The 23,621-nt window shown below is 40.2% G+C and overlaps 1 protein-coding gene across 4 annotated transcripts in view; it reads right to left on the reverse strand.

Annotated features, from left to right (window-relative positions):
- Positions 1-10,111, reverse strand: part of RABGEF1 (RAB guanine nucleotide exchange factor 1) — a 35,933-nt gene extending 25,822 nt beyond the window's left edge. For 2 of the 4 annotated variants that reach the window (XM_065891866.1, XM_065891864.1), the window contains exons 1-2: positions 9,918-10,096; positions 7,221-7,387 (exon numbers count right to left, since the gene is read on the reverse strand). In XM_065891866.1, the coding sequence (XP_065747938.1) occupies positions 7,221-7,387; positions 9,918-10,096 (346 nt within the window). Of the gene's footprint in view, positions 1-7,220; positions 7,388-9,917 lie in introns of all 4 variants that reach the window. The other 2 variants (XM_065891867.1, XM_065891865.1) reach the window with 2 other exon arrangements.
- Positions 10,112-23,621: the final 13,510 nt, after the last annotated feature.

The following is a 23,621-nucleotide window of genomic DNA, read 5'->3' on the forward strand; positions in this document are numbered from 1 at the left end:
TTTTTAAGCAAATAAGGCATAATTAACTCAAAACAAAAACTGGCACATCGTTTCTGAAACTTTTTTTTACCAATACGGAAAACCTAAAATTATATTTGACACCCTGTACAATTAGAAAATATTCTTTAATACTTGGAATTTAACCTTTCACTCAGTCTGATAAATTCCACCTCTAGTCATGATGGAACAACAGGGATTAGGTTTACCCTACTGCCTTAACAACTAGAAAAATCAGACAAAACATATGAAAAAATGGTTTTCAACACTGGCCAACAGGCAGTGGGGAGAGTAACCCCTGAGAGAAGGGGACAAACATGGTAAATCTTACAAGTGCCCCAGCTCACTGCAGGTAGAGTTTTTAGGCCTTGGCACAGGGAGAGGCAACTCAAACAGAGCCTAGCAGACTTGCTGAATTGGGGAAACAATATTTAGAGCTCAAGAAGGCCAGAGTTGCCAGAATTTGCATAGCAAAACACATAGAGGATGGGCTGCAAAGAAAAATCTCCAGATAACTGCAGAGGGGTTCCCTTGAGTCTCTGACTGAGTACTGCACATGCACGTGAGAAAAAAGTGGGTAAAGGAGTGGGCAGAACAATCTTCTGAGCACACATGACAGGAAATAATTCATTTTTCCTACTAGCCAGGAACAAAGAGTATCAGCAATGACAAATATGTGGGCAACTATAAAAGACATTTTCTCATTCAAAAATTTACTTAAGGGCTTCCCTGGTGACGCAGTGGTTAAGAATCCGCCTGCCAATGCAGGGGACACGGGTCCAAGCCCTGGTCCGGGAAGATTCCACATGCCGCAGAGCAACTAAGACTGTGCACCACAACTACTGAGCCCGCGCGCCTAGAGCCCGTGCTCCACAACAAAAGAAGCCACCGCAATGAGAAGCCCGCGCACCGCAACAAAGAGTAGCCCCCGCTCTCTGCAACTACAGAAAGCCTGCACGCAGCAGCGAAGACCCAACGCAGCCAAAAATAAATAAATAAATTTATAATAAAAAAAAAACCAAAACACAAAAAGAAGGCAAGAAAAGAGGAGAGAAAGAATTATATCCGGATGGGATAAATAGAAAACAGAGCAAAATGGTAGGTTTAAGCTCCATCTTATCAAAAATATCATTAAATATAAGTAGTCTAAATAGCCCTGTGTTTTTAATACAGAAGCAAAACTTGTATTTCAAGTATAGCCAGTCTGTTATGATTATCAAGCTTTCCATTTCCCAATCCAAACACTCAGTTTTAAAAAGTCTTGGCAGCAGAACAAAATGTGCTCTTGAATTATAATGTTTAAGCTATCATTCAATGACAATTTTCTACATGGCAGACACTGTGCTTTACTCCACATTCTCATCAACCCTTAACAATTTTGTTATATTCCTGAAACCATATGAAATAATAAATGTACACACCAATAAAATGTTTTTGTTAGGTAGGTGGAATTATCATTTTACACATGAATACAATGAGGCTAGAGGTTAAGTCATTTACATGAGACATGTTACACAGGTTAAGAAGAAAAGCTGGGGGCTTCCCTGGTGGCGCAGTGGTTTAGAGTCCGCCTGCCGATGCAGGGGACACGGGTTCGTGCCCCGGTCTGGGAAGATCCAACATGCCACAAAGCGGCTGGGCCCGTGAGCCATGGCTGCTGAGCCTGCACGTTCGGAGCCTGTGCTCCGCAGCGGGAGGGGCCACAACAGTGAGAGGCCCGCGTACCGCAAAAAAAAAAAAGAAAAAGAAGAAAAGCTGGGATTTAAATCCAGATCTGTTTGACTCCCAAGCCCAAGCTCTTCACAGTCATACCATAATTCCCTCCTATCATTACAGCATATTTATTCCTAGTTAAATTAAGCAACAAGTATCAACTGAGCACCTACTACGTAAGGCTGTCTGCAAGCCAGATGACATATTAAATCGAATTAAATCTTCAATAAAGTAAACCTATAAAAGCAAAATCTTCAAGGGGCTTCCCTGGTGGGGCAGTGGTTAAGAATCCGCCTGCCAATGCAGGGGACAGGGATTCGAGCTCTGGTCCGGGAAGATCCCACATGCCGCGGAGCAACTACGCCCGTGCACCACAACTACTGAGTCTGCATGCCACAACTACTGAAGCCCACGCGCCTAGAGAAGCCACCGCAATGAGAAGCCCGCGCACCGCTCGCAGTTGTGCAAAGAGTAGCCCCCTCTCGCCGCAACTAGAGAAAGCCCACGTGCGGCAAAAAAGACCCAATGCAGCCAAAAATAAATAAATAAATTTATAAAAGCAAAATCTTCAACAAAAAGGCTATTTGAAGGATAGCTGTGAAAGAGTAAACACAACCTAAAAATGTCAATATCAAAATAGAGCGTGACCATGTAGTAAAGATGGTTAACACCATTTTAGTACTAAAAACATATTTTGTATCTCAATGTTAAAAAAATTTACTGAAAATCCCACGTTTCTCAGATTATCCAAATAGAATAAGGACAACTCAGTAGAATATTATAGTTCTTCTGACTTTTTCAGCTGTTTTGACCATAGATATATAATATGGACTAAAAGGCAGATAGTCTGTAGTATAATAAAAAATATATATATTTGGTTTTTGGCCCAGGGATAGATATTTTTGATCACCAATGGCCAATGATTTGATCAGCCATGCCTACAAAATGAAACCTCCATAAAAACCCTTATATGACAAGGTTTGGGGAGCTTCCACATTGATGAACGCATCGAGGTGCTGGGAGCAAATGCCCAGATGGCATGGAAGCTTGGTGCCCCCCTCCCCTACCTTGCCCTATGCATCTCTCTTCCATTTGGCTGTTCCTGGGTTGTATTCTTTAATAAACCCATAAGCATAAATAAACTGCCTTCCTGAGACAGTTCTAACAAATTATCAAACCTAAGGAGAAGGTTGTGGGAACCCCCTATTTACACCTGGTTGGTCAGAAGTACGGGTGTCCCCACTCCTGGGGATTGCAACTGGCATCTGAGGTGGGGGCAGTCTTGTGGGGTCCAGCCCTTAACCTATGGAGTCTGTGCGGACTCTGCGTAGTTGGGGTCAGAACAGGACTGACTTGCTGGATATCCAGTTGGTATTGTAAAATAAAAGAAACCACGTATTTGGTTCAGGGAAAAAATTTCTCATTGTCCTTATCAATGAAAGTCAGAAACTGATCATGTTCCAAATACATTATATTCAAAACATTATAAAAGATGACTTTACAAGATAAAAAAATTTTTGGAGTAGACAAGAAAAGGCAATCAAGCTGAGTGTACCTGAGAAATGACTGTAAAAACAGGCACAATTATAAAACTGGTTCCAAATTCAACCTGGGGAATCCTTACTTCAGTTTCATCTAAGTACCAAAGAGGCCCACTTGATTAAAGTAGCAATTCATTAGTAATTCTTCAAACTATGTAATTAACACCATGCTTCAACTTAATTAACATCTGAAGTTCCGGTCTTGGGATAGCAGAGTGTAAGAGAATTATAGTTTTGTTTTTTAAATCTTATTTTGAAATAACTTCAAGTTTACAGAAAATCTGCAAGATTGTTACAAAGAATTCCTTTATACCCTTTATCCAGATTTACAAAATTTTAACATTTTGTTCCATGTCTGTATTATTTTTCTAAATTTTTTCAGAGTAGATTGTATGTTTCATGTGCTTTACCCCTTATAGTATAAGTATTTCTCAGCAACAAGGATGTTCTGTTGCTAACTGTAGTTATTGAAAAAAAGTATTTGTTTTTTACACAGGATCAAATTGAGGGTCACACATTCATTTAGTGGTCATGTATACTTAGTCTTCTCTCATCTAGAAACGTTCTCCAGACTTCCTTTGTTTTTTTATGACACTGACAATTTTGAAGAATACAGGCCAGTTTATTTTATTCAATGCACTTCAATTTGGGTTCCTCTACTGTTTCCTCATGACTGGATTTCAGGTTATAAATTTTCAGCTTAGTTATTACGTAATCCATGTTGTGTTCTTCTCAAAGTAACATATCTAGAGGCACAGGATGTCCATTTCCCCCCATCATTATGTAGCTGCCATTTCTCTACTTGGAATTAATAAATAAGTTGTGGGAGTTAATTTGAGATCATGTTCATAACCTGTTCCTCGGGAAACCCCCTCCTCTCATCCCAGACTTAGCACCCACACTGATGAAACTTGTCTGAATCAATTCTTATTAGGATGACTACAAAATGGTGATTTTCTATCTCCATCACTCCTATATTAGTCAAGATTCTATGGTAAGGTTCTCCTCTTCTTTATTTAATTATTTATCTATTTTATTAGTAGGACGGACTAATGAATTATTGTTTTATTCATTTACACTCCATTTATTGTCTTTGGCCAGTGGGAACCCATTCCAGCTGACTTCTGGGCCTTTGACCTGTCCCCAACATTTCTGAGGGGCCCTTCTTTCCTAGCTCAAGTTGCAGAATCGGTCATTTCTCCAAGGAACCTTAATTCACTTCAGTGAAGAACAGTATTTAGACTCTAAGATCTGAGTAGAAAGATTGGTATTTTAATTCTAAAAAAAGAAAAGATATTCCTCCTTAGAGCACTGCTTTCAGATTAGTTTGTAAAAGATGTACATAAGAGTCTACTCTGGGTGACAACATCTACTTGAGCTCCAAAAGAAAAGGGCATTTTGGAACATATGAGCAAGTATTTCGACTTGGCTGACCCCCTATGATTTACTCTAAACTATAGCTCACTCAACCTTACTTTGGAGAGTAAAGAACTAAAAGTAAATTCTCTGAGTCTTTACAGTCAAGCTGTTCCACTTACCTCCTCTGGAGGGACAGCCAATTCTAACAGGAAGTTAAAATAGTTTTCAAATCCCTTAGAAGGTTATTTGTCTTCTATATACTACCAACCTGCCCTGGCTTAAGAGCTTTCTTTCATGCTACCAATAGAAGCAAGTAAAATATTAAGAGCAAGGACATCTTGGATTAACAAAGTGAAATAAAGAATACAGAACACAAAAGGTTTATTGTAGTCTAGAGTCAATAAATTAAAACTGCATTTAGTATAGGCTAACTTTATCCCCATGCAAAGGCCAAACAAATAATCAGCCTGAAATGCAAAGTTCGCCTGGCAGAGTTACATAAGCAATCTGTGAAACAAAGATCCAACAGCATCCTCTTTTCTAATGTACACACATCAATTTTTTCCTCAACACTTTGAGGTTTTTCTCACCATATGCTTTCTATAGACAAAAAAGCAGCTAAAGATCAAAAAAAAAAAAAAAGTAAAAATCTATCATTCTAAAGAGAAGAAAAAAGGTAAGAACTATTCCACATAAGAGTTTTTAAGATAAAAAATCACTTGAAGTTTTTCTTTTAAAGTACAAATCTTCTCTCCATAATATAATGTATACTGTACAGAAGGTCTGAGGACATGATTTTTTTAAATTGCCAAATACAGTCAATGAATGTATGTGACTATTAAGCACTTCAGTAATAGAAACTTCATTATCTACCTATCTAGATACAGACACAGATATAGTTATAGATAAAAACACATATTTCAAGATCAAGCGATATAATGGAAAAAAGCTTAACCAGGAGTTAGGAGACCTGAGGTCTAATACATCAACTCATTATATGACCCTGGGTAAATTAGTTAACCTTTACGGGCTTTCATATTGTCATCTGTAAAATGTGGCAGTTACAGCTGATGGTTTTACAGTTTCTTTACTATTTCATCTGTTGTCATATACCATTTCACCATACATCTATAAATTCATAAGGTTAATGAGACTTTCTCAAAGCAGGAAACAGAATTTAAGCTAAATAGGAATGAATGGCTTTGATCAATACCTTTGAGCTCCTTACCAGCAGAGATTATTTTGTCAGAAAAACAACAGGCATTTTAAAATAGCTAACACTTACTGGAGATTAACTATGTGTGTCAGGTACTGCGCTGAACTCTGTACACACATCGGCTCATTTAATCCTCAAGACAGGCCTATGATAGGTATTACTGTCCCTCAGAATAGACAGGGCTTAAAGAGATTAGCTTGCTTAAGGTCACACAGCTAGCAAACTGCAAAGCTGAGACTCAAACCAGGGTGACTCCAAAGCTTACAGTTTTAATCACCCTACTACATTATCTTCTAATAAATAAATCATGAGCCAAATACATTCTCATCAAATACATTTAATCTCTAGCAGGTACTGATTATTTCCCTTCTTACTACTGTAGAGAAAACTGCTGAGTGACAGCCAACCAAGAACAACTCACGTGAACAAAAAGATTATTTAAAGGTTTGCCTCTATTAAAGAGACGTGCTGTGTTTTTAGATAAGCAATTGTTCCTTTTAATAAAACAAAAAACAATAGTCATTAAATCCGAAAGACCAGAAAAGATCTTAAGGTGTAATATTTATTATTATTAATTTTTTTAAAGGTGTGATATTATTATGCCCCTTCCTTTAAGCAGACCAAAAATCTCATGACAATTACCCCAGGTTGGGGGGCAGGGGGTGAGGGGGTGCAAGGGAGTGTCTAAGAGAACAGCTCTACCGATAGCATCAGTGTTGGTTCCCAGTATCCCTCACCATTTCAAATTTACTGCATAGCTCTGATTACCAACATAAGGGTTCAGAGACTAAGCCCTAACAACAGACATTCTTTCTTGTTTCCTACTAGGCCACTTCAACTAGCCTATCTGCTCACTAGCGAGAATCTTCCTGCTTGTTTAATATGGAATTTTAAGAAGTAGGATGAATAAGGTCAAGTGCATACAAAAGTGAGCCTTTTCCTACATGTTCTCTACATAGTATTTCCTTAACACACAGGCTGTCTAACAAGCTCTCAGAAAACTTCTTTTTTAGACAACTTTAAGGCTAGAAACAGTCATTTCTGATAAGGTATGGATAGTGAGGATATTAAACAAAGGAGAATAAACCAATATCCAAAAATTAAAGGCACAAAAAATAAAACATCCAAACAGATGGGATGGGAATGAATTTTATAAACAAAACTACATATTTCAATTACCTTTATTCCTCTTATAGAGTAAATAAGTTCTCTAAAACACAATGTCCTCCAACCAAAGAGATTTCATACGTCATCTGCACTTCAAACCCAACATCTCAAGTCTGTGCTGATATTCTCTGAACGCTTACAGAAATTAGAAAGCTGAGCCCACATACACTGTGGATCTACTCTATACCTCTTTGGGCACAAAAGAAAAAAGAGAATCAGAAAATTACCCTTCTTTGATCCAACCCTGGATGAAGCACTGAAGAATTTCTTCACTGTGGTAACCTTGCGGGTCTTCTCATTGGTTTTCTTTTCTTCAAACTTGGAAAATGTGAGGGATTGGGCCCCTTGGCTGCTCTGACTGCTGGCAAAGGCCTCTTCTTCCTCCCGCTGTAGTCTGTAATTCAAGAAGAGGTTAAGTTTAACCCTGATATTCTCCAAGTTCTCCTTGTATCTAAAGGTAATAACTCAATGAATTGGGGATCTAAAATTTGTAGAGCTAGAGGCTAAATACACCAAATAGGTCTGAGGTCTCTGACAGGAAGCTCTCCTATGTGCTACTACAAACTTCAAAAGGGACTTCTCCGTGGATCATGTTCATTCAGCAATTGTACTAGTGTTACATAAAGCAAATAAAGTCTAGTCCTTTTCCCTGACAACCTCAAGGTTGGAAGAGAGAAAAAGACAAGTAAATAATTACCCATAATGTAACAGTGCCTATAGTAGAGAGCAAAACCCAAGTGCCATGAGAACATAGGAAAAAAGAAACTAAATCTGCTGAAGGAGTCCAAGGTTTTATAATGGTGACATTTAGGCCAGTCTTAGAAGGATCAAGAGGATTCCGCCAAGTAAAAGGTCATTCCAGGAAGAAGGTACTACACATGTGAAGGATGTGGCGTTTGTTGTGGACCAGGCTCATTCAACGTAGTCAGATCACTGACGGTGTGATGGACTATGATGCTGGATGTACAGCTGGGCACCAGGCGGTAAGAAACCTTGACTGCCAAGCCTGCTATAATCCTGGATTTCATCATGTGGTGGGGAACCAAGAAAGACTATAATCCAGTAAGTTACCATTATCTGATCTGTGTTTTAAAGGTAATGCAGGTAGCTGTGTGACAACTTGAGGGGCAGAGAGACTAGGGACAGAGACAATAATTAAGAATATATTACAAAGATTTAAGTGAGAGAAATAAGAACATGGAAAATAGGAAAGGATGAAATTCAAAACACTTCTTTTAGCTAGAATAAGCAGAACTTGCTTAATTAGTTGTAAACAGTGTGGGAAGTGAAGGAGAAATTAATGTTTTTTAGTCAACTGAATAAATAGTGATGTCGTTAATTGATACCGGAGGAGGGTTAGGAGGAACTGCTGGGAGTGGGGATTAGAGTAAATAAAAGCAAGAAATCTGGCCTTGGACCAGCTGAATTTGAGGTATTTATAGTAAATCTCAAAGGCTATCTATAGAACTATGGTTCTCAAAGTGGATTCCCCAGACAGCAGCATCAACATCACCTGGGAACTTGTTAAAAATGCAAACTCTCAGGCCTCACTCCCAACCTACGAGAGTCCGAGATTCTGAGGGTGAGGTTCAGTGACCACGGTTTTTACAAGCTTTCCAGGTGATTCTCATGCCTGTTCAAATATCAGAAAGTGCCGTAGGAAATCTCAAGCAAGGTCGCAATTGGAAGCAGTAAGAAACAGCAACAAAATCACAGGTAGAGGTGTTGGTGTGAGAATGGAATAGGGACACACCTTTCTCTGAGACAAAACAGAAGTTAATACAAAGACACTAGTACAGTTTGATAACAAGGGAGAAAGCTAAGGGAATTCATGCCTAGTGGCCTCTACTTTCTTTCTAAAATAGGATCAGCTACAGAGACTATCAAGAATGCAATGGGAGGGCTTCCCTGGTGGCGCGGTGGTTGGGAGTCTGCTTGCCGATGCGGGGGACAGAAGTTTGTGCCCCGGTCCGGGAGGATCCCGCGTGCCGTGGGGCAGCTGGGCCCGTGGGCCATGGCCGCTGGGCCTGCGCGTCTGGAGCCTGTGCTCCGCAGAGGGAGGGGCCGCAGCGGTGGGGGGCCCGCGTACCGCAAAAAAAAAAAAAAAAAAGAATGCAATGGGAAACCCGAGGAAATAGTTAATGTTATATGTCTATATTTGCTCTCTTTGACTGACTATGGAGTCACTGAAAGCAGCAAGTGCACTTTGTAATATTGAGTTCATCACAGATGGTAGCAAAGTAATCACTCAACGAATATACCTGATTAAATATAAAAAAAAACTAGCAAAAGCTGTCAGAGATCAGTCTTTCTTTTATTGAGAAGCTTCACAATTTCTAGGATGCTTTCGTAAAGGATTAACATTATTCATGGTATTGTATTAGTTCCTATGCTCACTAGACATTCTATGTTTTAATTTTTATCATAATCATATTTCTGCGTAATACTAACAAATGCCATTTTTTAAGAGAAAAGTTAAATTTCCATAACGTAAGGATTATATATACAAATCAACAGGTTTCTATTATTATGTGCTTATCACTGTGCCTGATGCCATGCTGGATATATTAAAAGAATGAGGAAATAATGCTTGATGAAAGTCATGTGCAATAACCTCATTTAATCTCCACCACAAAGTATGTTTACCTCCATTCTTCCACTCCAAGGAGCTTACTGTCTTCATTAGAGAACTAAGACTAATGCATCCCAAACACAGAACAACTAAAAGTTAAGACAAAGACAAAATAAAGAAATCACTGAAAGCTACTCATTAAACGCTGAATGAGGCGAAAAAATTCATTTCTCTTAATATTAAACTGACTTGCTGACAGATCAAAACAGAAGAAAAAAATGTATTCTGACAATGACAGAGCTATGTATCCAGTTATATCACTGTTAAACCACCCCTAGTTAAGTCCTTTTACCGCTCTGCTAGTTCCCAATCCTCCTGAATCTGCTTCTGCCTGGCTTTGTGGTACTCCTCCCTCCAGCACTTGGAGCAGAAACCCTGCCAAGCAGGGTTGCCGTAATAACCACATCCTTTCTTGCACAGGAGCTCTGATTGATCCACATGAATTCCTCGGCGCTCAGACTTAAGACTCATCTTCTTCCTGTTAATCAAAGAGCAAACAAGAAAGTTTTGTTGAAAATGAATTCACTATCATTCTACTCACAGCAAAGCAATTAAGAAAAAAAAAATGAATGAGTCTATCATCTTCAAGCTATAATGGAAGAAAGGAGAGAGGGAGGGAAGGAGGGAAAAAGAAAGTTTAAATATTACAAATTACTGTCATACTAAAGAACAAACTTCTTATTCCTGCCCAATAATATAAAGAACACTTTAAGAAGGACTAATACTGGATTAAAGACCTAAACAGAAGACACGAAACTATAAAACTCCTAGAAGAAAACATAGGGGAAAAACTTCACAACGTTAGATTTGGAGACAATTTCTTGGATATGACACCAAAAGTACAAGCATCAAGAGCAAAAATACACAAATGGGACTACATCAAACTTAAAAACTTCTACACAGGAAAGGAATCAACAGAGTGAAAAGGCAACCTATAGAATGGGATAAAATATCTGCAAACCATATATCTGATAAGAGGTTAATATTCAGAATATGTAAAGAACTCCTAAAACTCAACAACAACAACAAAAATCCAATTAAAAATTAGCAAAGGCCATGAATAGACAATTCTCCAAAGAAGATGTACAAAGAGCCAACAAGTGAAAAGATGCTCAATGTCACTAATCATCAGGTAAATGCAAATCAAAACCACAAGGAGATATCACCACACACCTGATAGAATGACTATCATCAAAAAGAACAAAAAGAACAAGTGTTGGCAAGGATGTGGAGAAATTGGAACCCTTGTGTACAGTTGGTAGGAATGTAAAATGGTACAGCCACTGGGGAAAACAGTATGGTGGTTCCTCAAAAAAGCAGAAATAGAATTATCATATGATCCAGCAATCTCACTTCTGGGTATACACCCAAAAGAACTGAAAACAGGATCTTGAAGAGATACCTGCACACTCATGTTCACTGAGCATTATTCACAATAGCCAAGCAATCTAAATATCCATCAAAGGAAGAATCTATAAACACAGGATGAATGGATGAAGAAAACATGGTATATACAATGGAATATTATATAGTCCTAAAAAGGAAATCCTAGCACATGCTACAACATGGATGAACCTTGAGAACATTATGTCAAGTAGCCAATCACGAAAAGGCAAATCAAAGACATTATTCCACCTACATGAGGTATCTAAATTAGTCACTCTCAGAACCAGAAAGTAGAATGATGGTTGCCAGGGGCTGGGGGAAGGGAGGCAAAGAGGAGTTGCTGTTCAATGCGTATAGGGTTTCAGTTTTGCTAGACAAAAAAGTTCTAGAGATCTGTTGTACAAGGTGCACAGTGCAGAGTGTACAGTGCACTACTGTACACTTTATTCTTTATTTTTTATTTATTTATGGCTGCATTGGGTCTTCATTGCTGCGCACAGGCTTTCACTAGTTGTGGCGAGTGGGGGCTACTCTTCGTTGCGGTGCGCGGGCTTCTCACTGCGGTGGCTTCTCTTGTTGTGGAGCACGGGCTCTAGGGCGCACAGGCTTCAGTAGTTGTGGCACGTGGGCTCAGTAGCTGTGGCTCGCGAGCTCTAGAGTGCAGGCTCAGTAGTTGTGGCACACGGGCTTAGTTGCTCCGTGTCATGTGGGATCTTCCCGGACCAAGGCTCGAACCCGAGTCCCCTGCATTCAGGCAGATTCTCAACCACTGCGCCACCAGGGAAGCCCCTGTACACTTTAAAAATGGTTAAGATGGTAAATTTTATGTTATGTGTTTTTTACCACAATAAAAAAAGATTTTAATATTTAAAAAAGGGGGACTAACAGATCCTTCTTATTTGCTACCATTTTAAACCTGAGGGACAAAGTACAATCTTCTTGAAATACCCTGTGTTCTTACTACATTATGTCATTTGGCTCAAAAAGACAACTTCATTTCAACGATATAAAAGTGAATACTTTGTCCCAAATGAGATATTTTAACATTCACCAAGAAAACAAGTGTAATTAAAGCATCAGAATAGAATCTAAACTCCTTGAGACGGCATTCAAGGCCCTACTGTTTGCCACCACTCACTACATGCCTAATATTGTGACAGGTACTCAGTATAATTATTTCTCACAAAAACCAAGGTAGATATTATCTCCATTTTATTAGACGTGAAAATTCATAAACAAAAACACAGGCAGCATGAACAATGAAGAAAAAGAGAAAAGTGCTATGAAACCGAGGGGCAGCGGGAGAAGGTGAGGTCATTCTGACTTAGGGAGCATGGAGAGACCACCTGGGCCAAGGAGTGAAGGGTGGGGGATGTAGACCTTCAAGAGCCTTGAGTTGAGGCTTAGAGGGTCTTGTAGCGATGACACAAAAGAGGGAAGACATTCCGGACAGGAAGAACATCTTTTGCAAAACACTCAGAGACAGGAGAGCAAATGCAGAACATGAATGATGTGGTATAAGTAGGAGGTAAACAGAAGCAGTTATGTGTGAAGTTCAATTATGATGCCTTTTTAAAACTGCAGGCAAGAGTCTGGGTTACAGCATTGTTGTTTCAGTGAAAAGGGGAAATCAATAGGTGTCTATTTTAAGACATAAAACTTGAGAGGTGGAGTTCTGTCTTCCAGTATGATAAAGTGAGGAGGACAATAAATCCTCTCCACCAAAATCAACTATAAAGATAGACAAAACTTCCCCTCTGCTGATGGATCAAAGTGTGAACCAAGGAATGCATTCAAACTTCAAGCCACCGACTGGCTCTCTTGCATCTCCTGTGTGTATGCAGTCTCTGTTGGCCAGACATTGGAAGCCTTACTGGCTAGAGATGTTTGTGCACAAATTCAGTCTTTGAACAAACAACAATCTTCGGCTAAACATTAAGGGATGCAGGCAGATGGGTGACCCCGAGAAGGAAATCAAGGATAAAAATAAATATAAGAAAAAAAAAAATGAGGGCAGACAATGAGCAGCCGCAGGGTGTGGGGAAGAGAGACTTCACAGGTGTAGTCCAGCTATAAAACCTAGATGGCATGCGCTAAGCACTATTTTTGAGGATTTTCAAAGGCAAAAGGGAGGAAAATAATTAAAGAAGAAGACCAGAATTCAGTGTATCACTGAATCCTCGGTGAGTTTACCCTTTTTTCCCCTCCAGTATCACCAAGCCAACTCAGAAATGGACACCAGGGCACAGAGAGAGCTCCTCTAGCTCTGGCTCAAAGAATGAGAAAGGGAACTGCTAACACTGAGAGGAAATATGAAAATCCCTCCATTTTCTTGTCTTTTTTTCCCCTCCTTCTCTTGAGCCATGAGCAATCGCATGGTGTCCACAGAAGCGGCTGGAATGAGAGACTGCAGGAGCTAAACTCGGAGGAAGGGGAACTATCCATTTTTCCCACTCGCTAGTCTCCTAGACAGTGATGGGAGTACAAGACAGAGTGGGGTAACTAATTCCACAACTTTCCACCCAGAGGAGAGAAGATGAGCCCCAAGAGAACTTTAAAAATACAGGAGGAATCAATGAGGAGAACTCAAGAAAGCAAGCTGAAAATGTGTCTGATGCTATTCAAGATCAGAGACTAAAATTCACACTAATAGAGACCACTGCACAGGTTTCAGACTGACACACGCAGGAAACATCAAAATAGCACTGCGAAGCCTCTGAAAAATGAACCAACATGGGAACCACAGCTCACAGAAGTAGGGTTGGAACCTGCGGCCCAAACTTGGCAGCAAAACTAAAAACTTTTGCTTCTCCAATGACACTACGTGGAAAATTAAAACACAAACTACAAACTGGGAGAAAATACTCTCAAATCATATATCTGACAAAGGACTTGCATCCAGAATATATAAAGAATTCTCAAAACTCAACAGAAAGAAAAACCACCCAATTAAAAAAATGGGCAAAAGACTTGAACAGACTTATACAAAGAAGATATACACATTGGGAGACAATTCTCCACGGGTGTCTCACATTTCTGTACAAGAGCCCTTCGTGACAGACTATCTCTTCAAGGATATTTGCATATCTAACATTCTCAGGAGGAACAGATCACTGTCTCCCTCCAGAGAAAGGGCAAGTTTGTTTACTGTCAAGTAAAATAGATATAATGTTTCCCTCCAGGTCAAAAGTCAGGTGGGTTTGTTAGCTGCCCATTATAAAGGATTTGGGTCCCTTAAGCTTAGGTTCCTCAGCTGTGACACCAGCCCCATGGGACTTGGGGGCAAGGGTAGCCCATGTGAGATGAAGCTTGTTTTATTGATGTCCTATGAATAATAAAGTCCTTTGTCTCCGACTCCAGAGTCTCATGACTTCTGCCAGCATCCATGAAACTGGCAGGCTAACTTGTTACGTTTAAGAGGGTAAAAACCCATGTCAGTCACAGTTCTTGACAACATGGCAAATAAGCACATGAAAAGTTGTTCAACATCATCATCCGTTAGAGAAATGTAAGTTAAAACCACCATGAGGGCTTCCCTGGTGGCGCAGTGGTTGAGAGTCCGCTTGCCGATGCAGGGGATGCGGGTTTGTGCCCCGGTCCGGGAAGATCCCACATGCCGCAGAGCGGCTGGGCCCGTGAGCCACGGCCACTGAGCCTGCGCGTCCGGAGCCTGTGCTCCGCAACGGGAGGGGCCACAGCAGTGAGCGGCCCGCGTACCGCAAAAAAAAAAAAAAAAAAAAGCGCCACCATGAGATTTCACTACACACCTATTAGAATGGCTAAAATTAAGAACAATACCAAGTGGTAGCAAGGATGCAGAGCAACTAGAACCCTCCTAGTGGGATGCAAATAGTACAACCACCATGGAAAACAATTTGGTAGTTTCATAAAAAGTTAAATACATTTACCATACAACCCAGCAATCCTATTCCCAGTTATTTCCTCCAGAGAAATAAAACTGATGTTCACTCAAAAATCTATACAAAAATGTTTCTAGTAATATTACTTATGATCATTAAAAAATGGAAACAACCAAAATATCCTTCAATAGATGAATGAATAAACAAACTGTGTGGTATATCCATGCAATGGAATGCTACTCAGCAAAAACAACAACAAAAAAAACATACCCAACAACTTGGATGAAATCTCAAAGGCGTTATGATGAGTGAATGAAGCCAGTTTTAACAGTTTACATACTGTAGGGACTTCCCTGGTGGTCCAGTGGGTAATACTCCACAATCCCAATGCAGGGGGCTCGGGTTCAATCCCTGGTCGGGGAACTAGATCCCGCATGCATGCTGCAACTAAGAAGCCCGCGTGCCGCAACTAAAGATCCCGCACGCTGCAACGACGATCCCACATACTGCAAATAAGACCCAGCACAGCCAAAATAAATAAATAAATAAAGTAAATAAAATAAATATCTTTGAAAAAAGTTTACATACTGTATAATCAGGGTTTGTTAGGAATTAGGGTTGGAGGGAGGGTGTCTATAAAGGAATAGCACAAGGAACTTTTTTAGAGGTGATAGAACTGTTCTGTATTCTGATTATGGAGGTGTTTACAGAAATCTATACATGTTTTTAAATCATAGAACTGTATACTCCCCCAAAATTCAACTTTACTGTATGATTTTTTTTTTTTTTAATTTGAGAGGCAATTTCTAGTTTGGATTGGGGAAAAGTGCAGAACAGGAGACAGGGATAGTGATCAAGAGACAAATACAGTAAGAGGTTATAATAATAGAGGTAAAACAGTGGGAATGGAAAGGGGAGGGATGGCAACACACTCTGGCAGTAGGGTCTGTAAGAGTTAACTAATGAGACATGGCAGGGAGACCTGCACGTTTACAAATACTCTTCACTGCCTCTATGAGATTAAAGCCCTCCAAGGACAGGATTTAGATCTATCGCACTTATCATTTAGTAAATGAGGCTGAGGTAGAAAGGAAGAATAACAAAATATAGCCAGAGTCTAAAATGATAAGTTAAGAAACTTTAAAGGCCATCTACTTTCTCCTATTCCAATATAGATAAAGACACTGAGACTGAGAAATTATGATTTGTTCAATCAAAAAGGTAGTAAGTGGCAGGGACATCACAAGAGCCTACACTTGTACTAAGTCCTGAGTGCCATCAAACTATTTTGAGCATCTGAGCTAATCTCACCATAAACATCCTGTGGTCCCTTTCTTCAATTCCAAGAGGAGTAGGCAAAAAGAAATATCTGTTTTTTCCTTATACCAATTCAGTAAGTTTAAAATTTTTTATACTACAAAGACTACAGCACAGGTCTGTTACTAAAATGAACACATTTTAGGGAGTCTACCTAACACATGTGTCAGCAACTTCCCTTTCCTCAGGGAACTGTTCCCCAAATCTACAAAGGTCAGCTGCCATGTTTGTATATGGTGCAGTCCCCCCTCCCCCACCACTGCAGGGCCACAGCTGATTGATCCAGAGGTGGACACTTGACCCAAAATGAAGTTTTGGAAATGGGACTAAGTCTGGGCTGTTTTCTTGAATGACAGAGAAGTTGTGGCATGACCACCTTCCAACAAGTGGTCTGAGTAACCAGTCTGCAGATACAACAGACTGGTAGATATACAACAAGAAGCAGAGAAAAGTGGCAGAAGAAAAATACTCTCTAGGTCCTGAGGGGTTTCCATTTCTCAGTTCCAATCCTTTTCTAAGGTTTAGCTGCTTGCCTACCCTCAGATTTTGAAACACACCCCTTGATCCCTGACTGTTCTTTTCTTATGCCAGCTCCAGGAGAGCCTATTACCTGCACTCAGAGACTTGCCCAGGTACTATGTGAGAGCCAGAAAAACATAATAGAATTGCTGTGAGGACTACTTAGCATATACTAAGAACTCAACAGGTTAAGATGAAAACTTAAAAATAATAGCTATATGTCTATGAAGACCAATTTGATGTGCACATGAGAACATGGAGTTCGGTCAAATCTGCATTCAAATCCCAGCTCTGAAATGTGACTTTGGACAAATTAATATTTCTGAAACTTCCATTCATACCCTTCTATCCAACTTCTGCTCCCACCTTTTCACAAATCTAAGCGTCATAGGCTTTGTGCCCCCATGACCTTCACTCTGTTTTACACCTGTGATTATGTTATCTCACATGGCCAAAAAAAGACTTTCCAGACAAGATTACTAATCAGTTGACCTTAAAATAGAGAGATTATCCTGATTTTCCAGGTGGGGCCAATATAAGCACATGAACCCTAAATGCAGAAGAGGACAGGAGCCCAGAATAGTCAAAACAATCTTGGAAAAAGAATGTAGGAGCACTTACAGTTACCAATTTCAAAACTTACTACGAACCTATGATAATCAAAACAGTGTGGAACTGGCACAAGGACAGACATGTGGAGCAATGGAATAGAACTGTGAGTCCAGATATAAACCCACACATCTATAGTCACAACTATCAAATGGAAGAGTCTTCTCAACAAATCGTGCTGGGACAATGGGATCACCATATGCAGACGAATCCTTGTCTCACACCACGTATAAAAGTTAACTAAAAATGGATTAAAGACCTAAATGTAAAAGCTAAAACTATAAAAACTCTTGGCCAGAAACACAGGTAAAATTTCATGATCTTGGATTTGGTAAAGGATTCTTAGATATGACACCAAAAGCATAAACAACAAAAGAAAAGAGATAAATTGTACTTCATCAGAATTAAAAACTTTTGTGCTTCCAAGGACCCCATCAAGAATGTGAAAAGGCAACCCACAGAATGGGAGAAAATATTTGCAAATCATGTATCTAATAAAGAACTTATACACAGAATGTGTAATGAACTGTTATAACTCAATATTTTTAAAGATAAACAACCCAATTTCCAAAATGGGTAAAAGATCTGAATAGACACTTCTCCAAGGAAGATATGCCAATTGTCAATAAGCACGTTAAATGACTTTTGACATCATTAGTCATTAGGGAAATAAAAATCAAAACCACAATGAGAGAAAAAAAAACAACAACAATGAGATAACACTTCACATTCAGTTGGATGGCTAGTATTAAAAAGTCAGATAGGACTTCCCTGGTGGCGCAGTGGTTAATAATCCGCCTGCCAATGCAGGGGACGTGGGTTCGAGCCCTGGTCCGGGAAGATCCCACATGCCACAGAGCAACTAAGCCTGTGTGCCACAACTACTGAGCTTGCACTCTAGAACCCGCGAGCCACAACTACTGAGCCCATGCGCCACAACTACTGAAGCCCACGCGCCTAGAGCCCGTGCTCCGCAACAAGACAAGCCACTACAGTGAGAAGCCCGTGCAACTGCCACAAAGTGTAGCCCCTGCTCACCACTAGAGAAAGCCCACATGCAGCAACGAAGACCCAACACAGCCCCCTAAAAAAATGTCAGATAATAACAAGTGCTGACAAAGATGTGGAGAAACTGAAGCACTCATACATTGCTGATGGGAATGTAAAATGGTGCAGATGCTTTTGGAAACCATCTGATGGTTCCTCAAATGATTTTTTTTTTTTAATATTTTTGGCTGCGTTGGGTCTTCGTTGCTGTGCATGGGCTTTCTCTAGTTGCAGCGAGCGGGGGCTACTCTTCCCTGCGGTGCGCAGGCTTCTCATTGTGGTGGCTTCTCTTGTGGCGGAGCACAGGATCTAGGCACAGGGGCTTCAGTAGTCGTGGCACATGGGCTCAGTAGTTGCGGCACGCAGGCTCTAGAGCGCAGGTTCAGTAGTTCTGGTGCACGGGCTTAGCTGCTCTGTGGCATGTGGGATCTTCCCGGACCAGGGCTCAAGCCTGTGTCCCCTGTATTGGCAGGCGGATTCTTAACCACTACACCACCAGGGAAGCCCCCCTCAAATGATTTTAATTAAGAGTTACCTAGCAATTTTGCTCCAAGTACATACTCCAAGGTATATTTCCAAGAGAAATGAAAACATATGTCCACATAAAAACTTGTATGAGTGTTTATATCAGCAATGTGCATTATAGCCTAAAGATGGAAAACAACCCAAATGTCCACCAGCTGGTGAACAGACAAAAGGTAGTATATTCATACAGTGAAGGATTATTCAGTCATAAAGAGGAATTAAGAACTGACACATGCCGCAACATGACTAACCTTGAAAACATTATGCTAAGTGAAAGAAGCCAGTCATAAAAAGACAACACATTATATGATCCCATTCATATGAAGTTCCAGAACAGGGAAATCTAGAGAGACAGGGAGTAGAGTAGTGGTTGCTTGGGACTGAGAGGGATAGGACAAAATAAGAAGATATCTAAAGGGCATGGAGTTTCTTTCTGAAATGATGAAAATGTTCTAAAGTTGGCTGTGGTGATGGTTGCTTTTGAACTGTGCCCTTTTTTTTAAATAAATTTATTCATTTACTTATTTTTGGCTGCATTGGGTCTTTGTTGCTGAGCACGGGCTTTCTCTAGTTGCAGCGAGTGGGGGCTACTCTTTGTTGTGGTGCACAGGCTTCTCATTGCAGTGGCTTCTCTTATTGAGGAGCACAGGCTCTAGGTGCACGGGCTTCAGTAGTTGTGGCACACAGGCTCAGTAGTTGTGGCTTGCAGGCTCTAGAGCACAAGCTCAGTAGTTGTGGCTCGCGGGCTCTGGAGTGCAGGCTCAGTAGTTGTGGCACACAGGCTTAGTTGCTCCGCAGCATGTGAGATCTTCCAGGACCAGGGCTCAAACCCGTGTCCCCTGCACTGGCAGGTGGATTCTTAACCACTGCACCACCAGGGAAGTCCTGAATTGTGCCCTTTAAATGGGTGAATTCTACGGTATGTGAATTATACCTCAATAAAATTGTTTTTAAAATATAAAGTAGAAGAGGAGGGCAGAATGGGAAGTCAAAGAGATTCAAAGAACCACTGCTGGCTTTGAAGGTGGAGAAATTTAAGAAATGTGGGTGGCTTCTAGAAGCTGAGAATGACCCCTGGCTGACAGCCAGCAAAGAAATGAAGACCTCAGTTGCATAACTTCATTAAACTCAATTCTGCCAACATTTAAGTATGTCTGGAAGCAGATTCTCCCCATAGCCTCCAGATAAGAGCCCAGATTGGATGACATCTTAATTTGGACCTCTTGAGAGCCTTAACAGAGTACCTGGCTGAGCTGGCCAGGAGTGCTGACTTAACAATACTTACAATACTCTGGGTGTTGTTTTAAGCTGGTAAGTTTGTGGTAACTTGCTATGGCAACAACAGAAAACTAATATAGGCCTCCTTTCAATTTCTCTCTTTTGGGGGCCTTTGCACAAGTGTTCTAATGCCTAAATGCTGGGACCCTTGCTATTTATACGCTGATTTCCCTCTCCTCATTTAGGTCTCAGCTTTCATGTCATACTTTCAGAAAGGCCTTCCCTGGCCACGCTATCTAAAGCAGTACCTACCCCAACCTGCCCAACCCTCACCTCCACTGTGGGCCCAGAATTGCTTCTCCATATCCAGGAAGGGCTAACCAAGCAGGCCTGAGCTGCTCAAATTGTGCACACTCTCATTTTCAGAAGGGCCTGTTTCTGTGGCTGACCCCTGGCCAGCTCCTGGGAACTGCGGTCTTAAGAGTATCTTTATGTACTAATTGATAAGGGTGTTTTGTATGCTTGGAGTCTTGATCCACACTGTACCAACGTGTCTAGACAGTTTGTGCAGACTGTGTGATGTATGGTGAATACTGCTTTCCTTCTTGGGGGGGGGGGGGGCGCGTCAATCATGAGGGTGCTTGTGCCTACGTGACCAGCCTCCAATAAAAACCCTGGAATCTTAGGCTTAAGTGAACTTCCCCAACAGAAAACGCTTCACACATGTTGCTAGAGTTTGTTGCTGAGGGATTAAATGCACCCTGTCAACTCCACTGGGAGAAGACTCTTGGAAGCTCATGCTTGGTATCCTCCAAATTCTGCTCAATGCACTGTTTTCCTTCACTGATCCTGTTTAATATCCTTTCACTGTAATAAAACACAGCCAGGAGTACATGAGTTCTGCGAGCCCTTCGAGTGAATTACCAGACCTGGGGGCAGTCTTGGGGTCTGCCGACAGGACGTGATTATAAAGGGGTGGTATAAGGGAGATCTTAGTGGCAATAGTTCTGTATCTTGACTATGTTGGTGGTTACAGGAATCTACATATGTGATAAAATGGCACAGAACTATAATACACATTGTAGAGATGTCAACTTACTGGTTTTGACATTATACTATAGTTAACATAAGACATAGCCATTGGGCAAACTAGGTGAAGAGTACACAGGACCTTTCTGTATTATCTTTGCAACTTCCTGTTAATCTGTAATTTCAAACTAAAAGTGTTTTTTAAAAATTCCACTTAAAATTTATTAAATAAAAACACCTATGATTGAATTAACGTGTATCAGACAGTTGTACATATCACTCAGATCATCTCTGTTCCTAAGTATGGAAAACAAAGTGAGCAACCAAAAAAAAAGTACACGCCCTGATTTGAAAGGCTATGCAGTGATGATGAAGCTGTTTTGGTGAGGCAAAGCAGGTACAGTCAGCACATCCAGATTAGACATCAGAGTATATAGACACCATACCCTCCTCAGTTAGGGAGAAACATGGGGGAATCAATTCTGAGACTCAATTCCATCTTTCCCAGGCAGAAAGACCTATCACTAGCCACAATCCAGAGGCAACTACCATCACTACTGCACCCAGTGGGGGACGTCAGAGGGGCCACACCCAGCTCCTATTTGAGCTCTGCACTCCAGTAAGTAGTCTTTTACTGAGCAACCTGGGTACAAAGATTGCATAATTCAATTGGCCCACTCACATTAGGGAGGACAGAGTAAAAATGATCTCTATTGCTGAGATAGCTGAGATTCCTGTGAATTCTGCCTCAGGGCTAGGTACCCTAAAAAGGGCCAGAGGAGCACAAAGCCCACAGAGCTGTGTATGTTCTTCCTTAAGGCTCTGCATGCAAACCACGTTCATTTCATAAAACAAAAAACAAAAAATACTTTGTAGATTTGAGTAGCTTCCCACTATCTTCCTTGTAAGAGTCCTGCTTCCTATTCTTAGGTTTGATGTAATGTCCTCATAGATCATTCCTCTGGGCAACACACCTGGGATTTACAGAAAACATCCAATCAACTCTCCTAAAATGATAAACTATCCTTGAACCCCAGTTAAGAAACAGAATTTAAAGTTAAGCTTTTTCCCTTAAATTTGTTTTTTTTCCAGTTATAGAAGTAAAAGATGGTTACTCTAAAAAACCTGAGACATAAGTAGAAAATAAAGAAAACATCACCCAGAGGCAGTCACTATATTTTCATAGTGCTTTCTCTACTCATCATGATCTCATTCATTTATTCAACAAATATTTATATACTGATTTACAGTACATGACAGGCACTTAGGATACAAATTTAAGTAATAATAAAGTTTCAGTCCTCATAGAGCTTACTGTCAAGTATGGAAGATGTGACTATATACCTAGAAGGCCTGAAAGAAGAAATTAAAGCACTATGAACACTGAGGAATTAATTAATTTTAAAATTACTGAATTTCATAAAAGAATTTATGTTTATATGAAACAAGCTAAATATGTGTACATGAAATCTATGAAATTCTTACAATAGCCTGACAATAAGAAGTTAGGAAATATAGAGCTCTCATTCCCAATAGTATCGAAATGTAAAAACATCTAGGTACTATTTTAATAAGAAAATTATGTCATCTACATAAAAATACTGAGATATAAAGACGGCTTAAATAGTTGGCAACACATACCAGGGCACAGTGTGAGAAAGTTAAATATTTTATAAATGGCAAATGTTTCAAAATTTTTAAGTTTACTATAAATGACAAAAAAAATTCCAAAAGACTTTTTTGGAACTTGACAAAATTATTCCATATTTTATCAGCAATAATAAACAGGCAAGAATTTTAAAAAATACTCTAAATTGGGCTTCCCTGGTGGCGCAGTGGTTGAGAGTCCTCCTGCCGATGCAGGGGACACAGGTTCGTGCCCCAGTCCGGAAGGATCCTGCGTGTCGCAGAGCGCCTGGGCCCGTGAGCCATGGCCTCTGGGCCTGCACGTCCAGAGCCTGTGCTCCACAATGGGAGAGGCCACAACGGTGAGAGGCCCGCGTACCGCAAAAAAACAAACAAACAAACAAAACTCTTAATTAATTTACTGAACTTTAATTTTCTGCAAACTAGTTAAAATAGTGTGAACTTAGCAAAAGAACTGGCAAATCACTTCAGAATGGATTAACCCCAAAATGAATTGCTAATACATAAAATAATTTATTATTAGAGGAAGGAGGAGAAGGGAAGAATTTTCAATAAATAATGCAGGGATAACTGGTCAGCAATCTGGTACCCCCCAAATTAATTACAGGAATCTTAAAGAGTTAAAGTTTTTAAAAGACTAATGAAAAAATAGAAAGGACTAAAATTAAGTATTTATGAAACTTCTAAAGAGGTGAGGGCTATCTCAGCTCACAGGCTGCAGGAGAAATCAGAAAGGAAACCGATTTGAATAAGTACATTGAAACTTCTATCTAGTTTTTAAAAGGCCCCACTTAGAACCAAAATAGAAAGGCAAATAAGAGACTAGGCAGAATATTTTA

Source organism: Phocoena phocoena, chromosome 15 (genome assembly GCF_963924675.1).
Source record: "Phocoena phocoena chromosome 15, mPhoPho1.1, whole genome shotgun sequence".
Classification (NCBI taxonomy): Eukaryota; Metazoa; Chordata; class Mammalia; order Artiodactyla; family Phocoenidae; genus Phocoena; species Phocoena phocoena.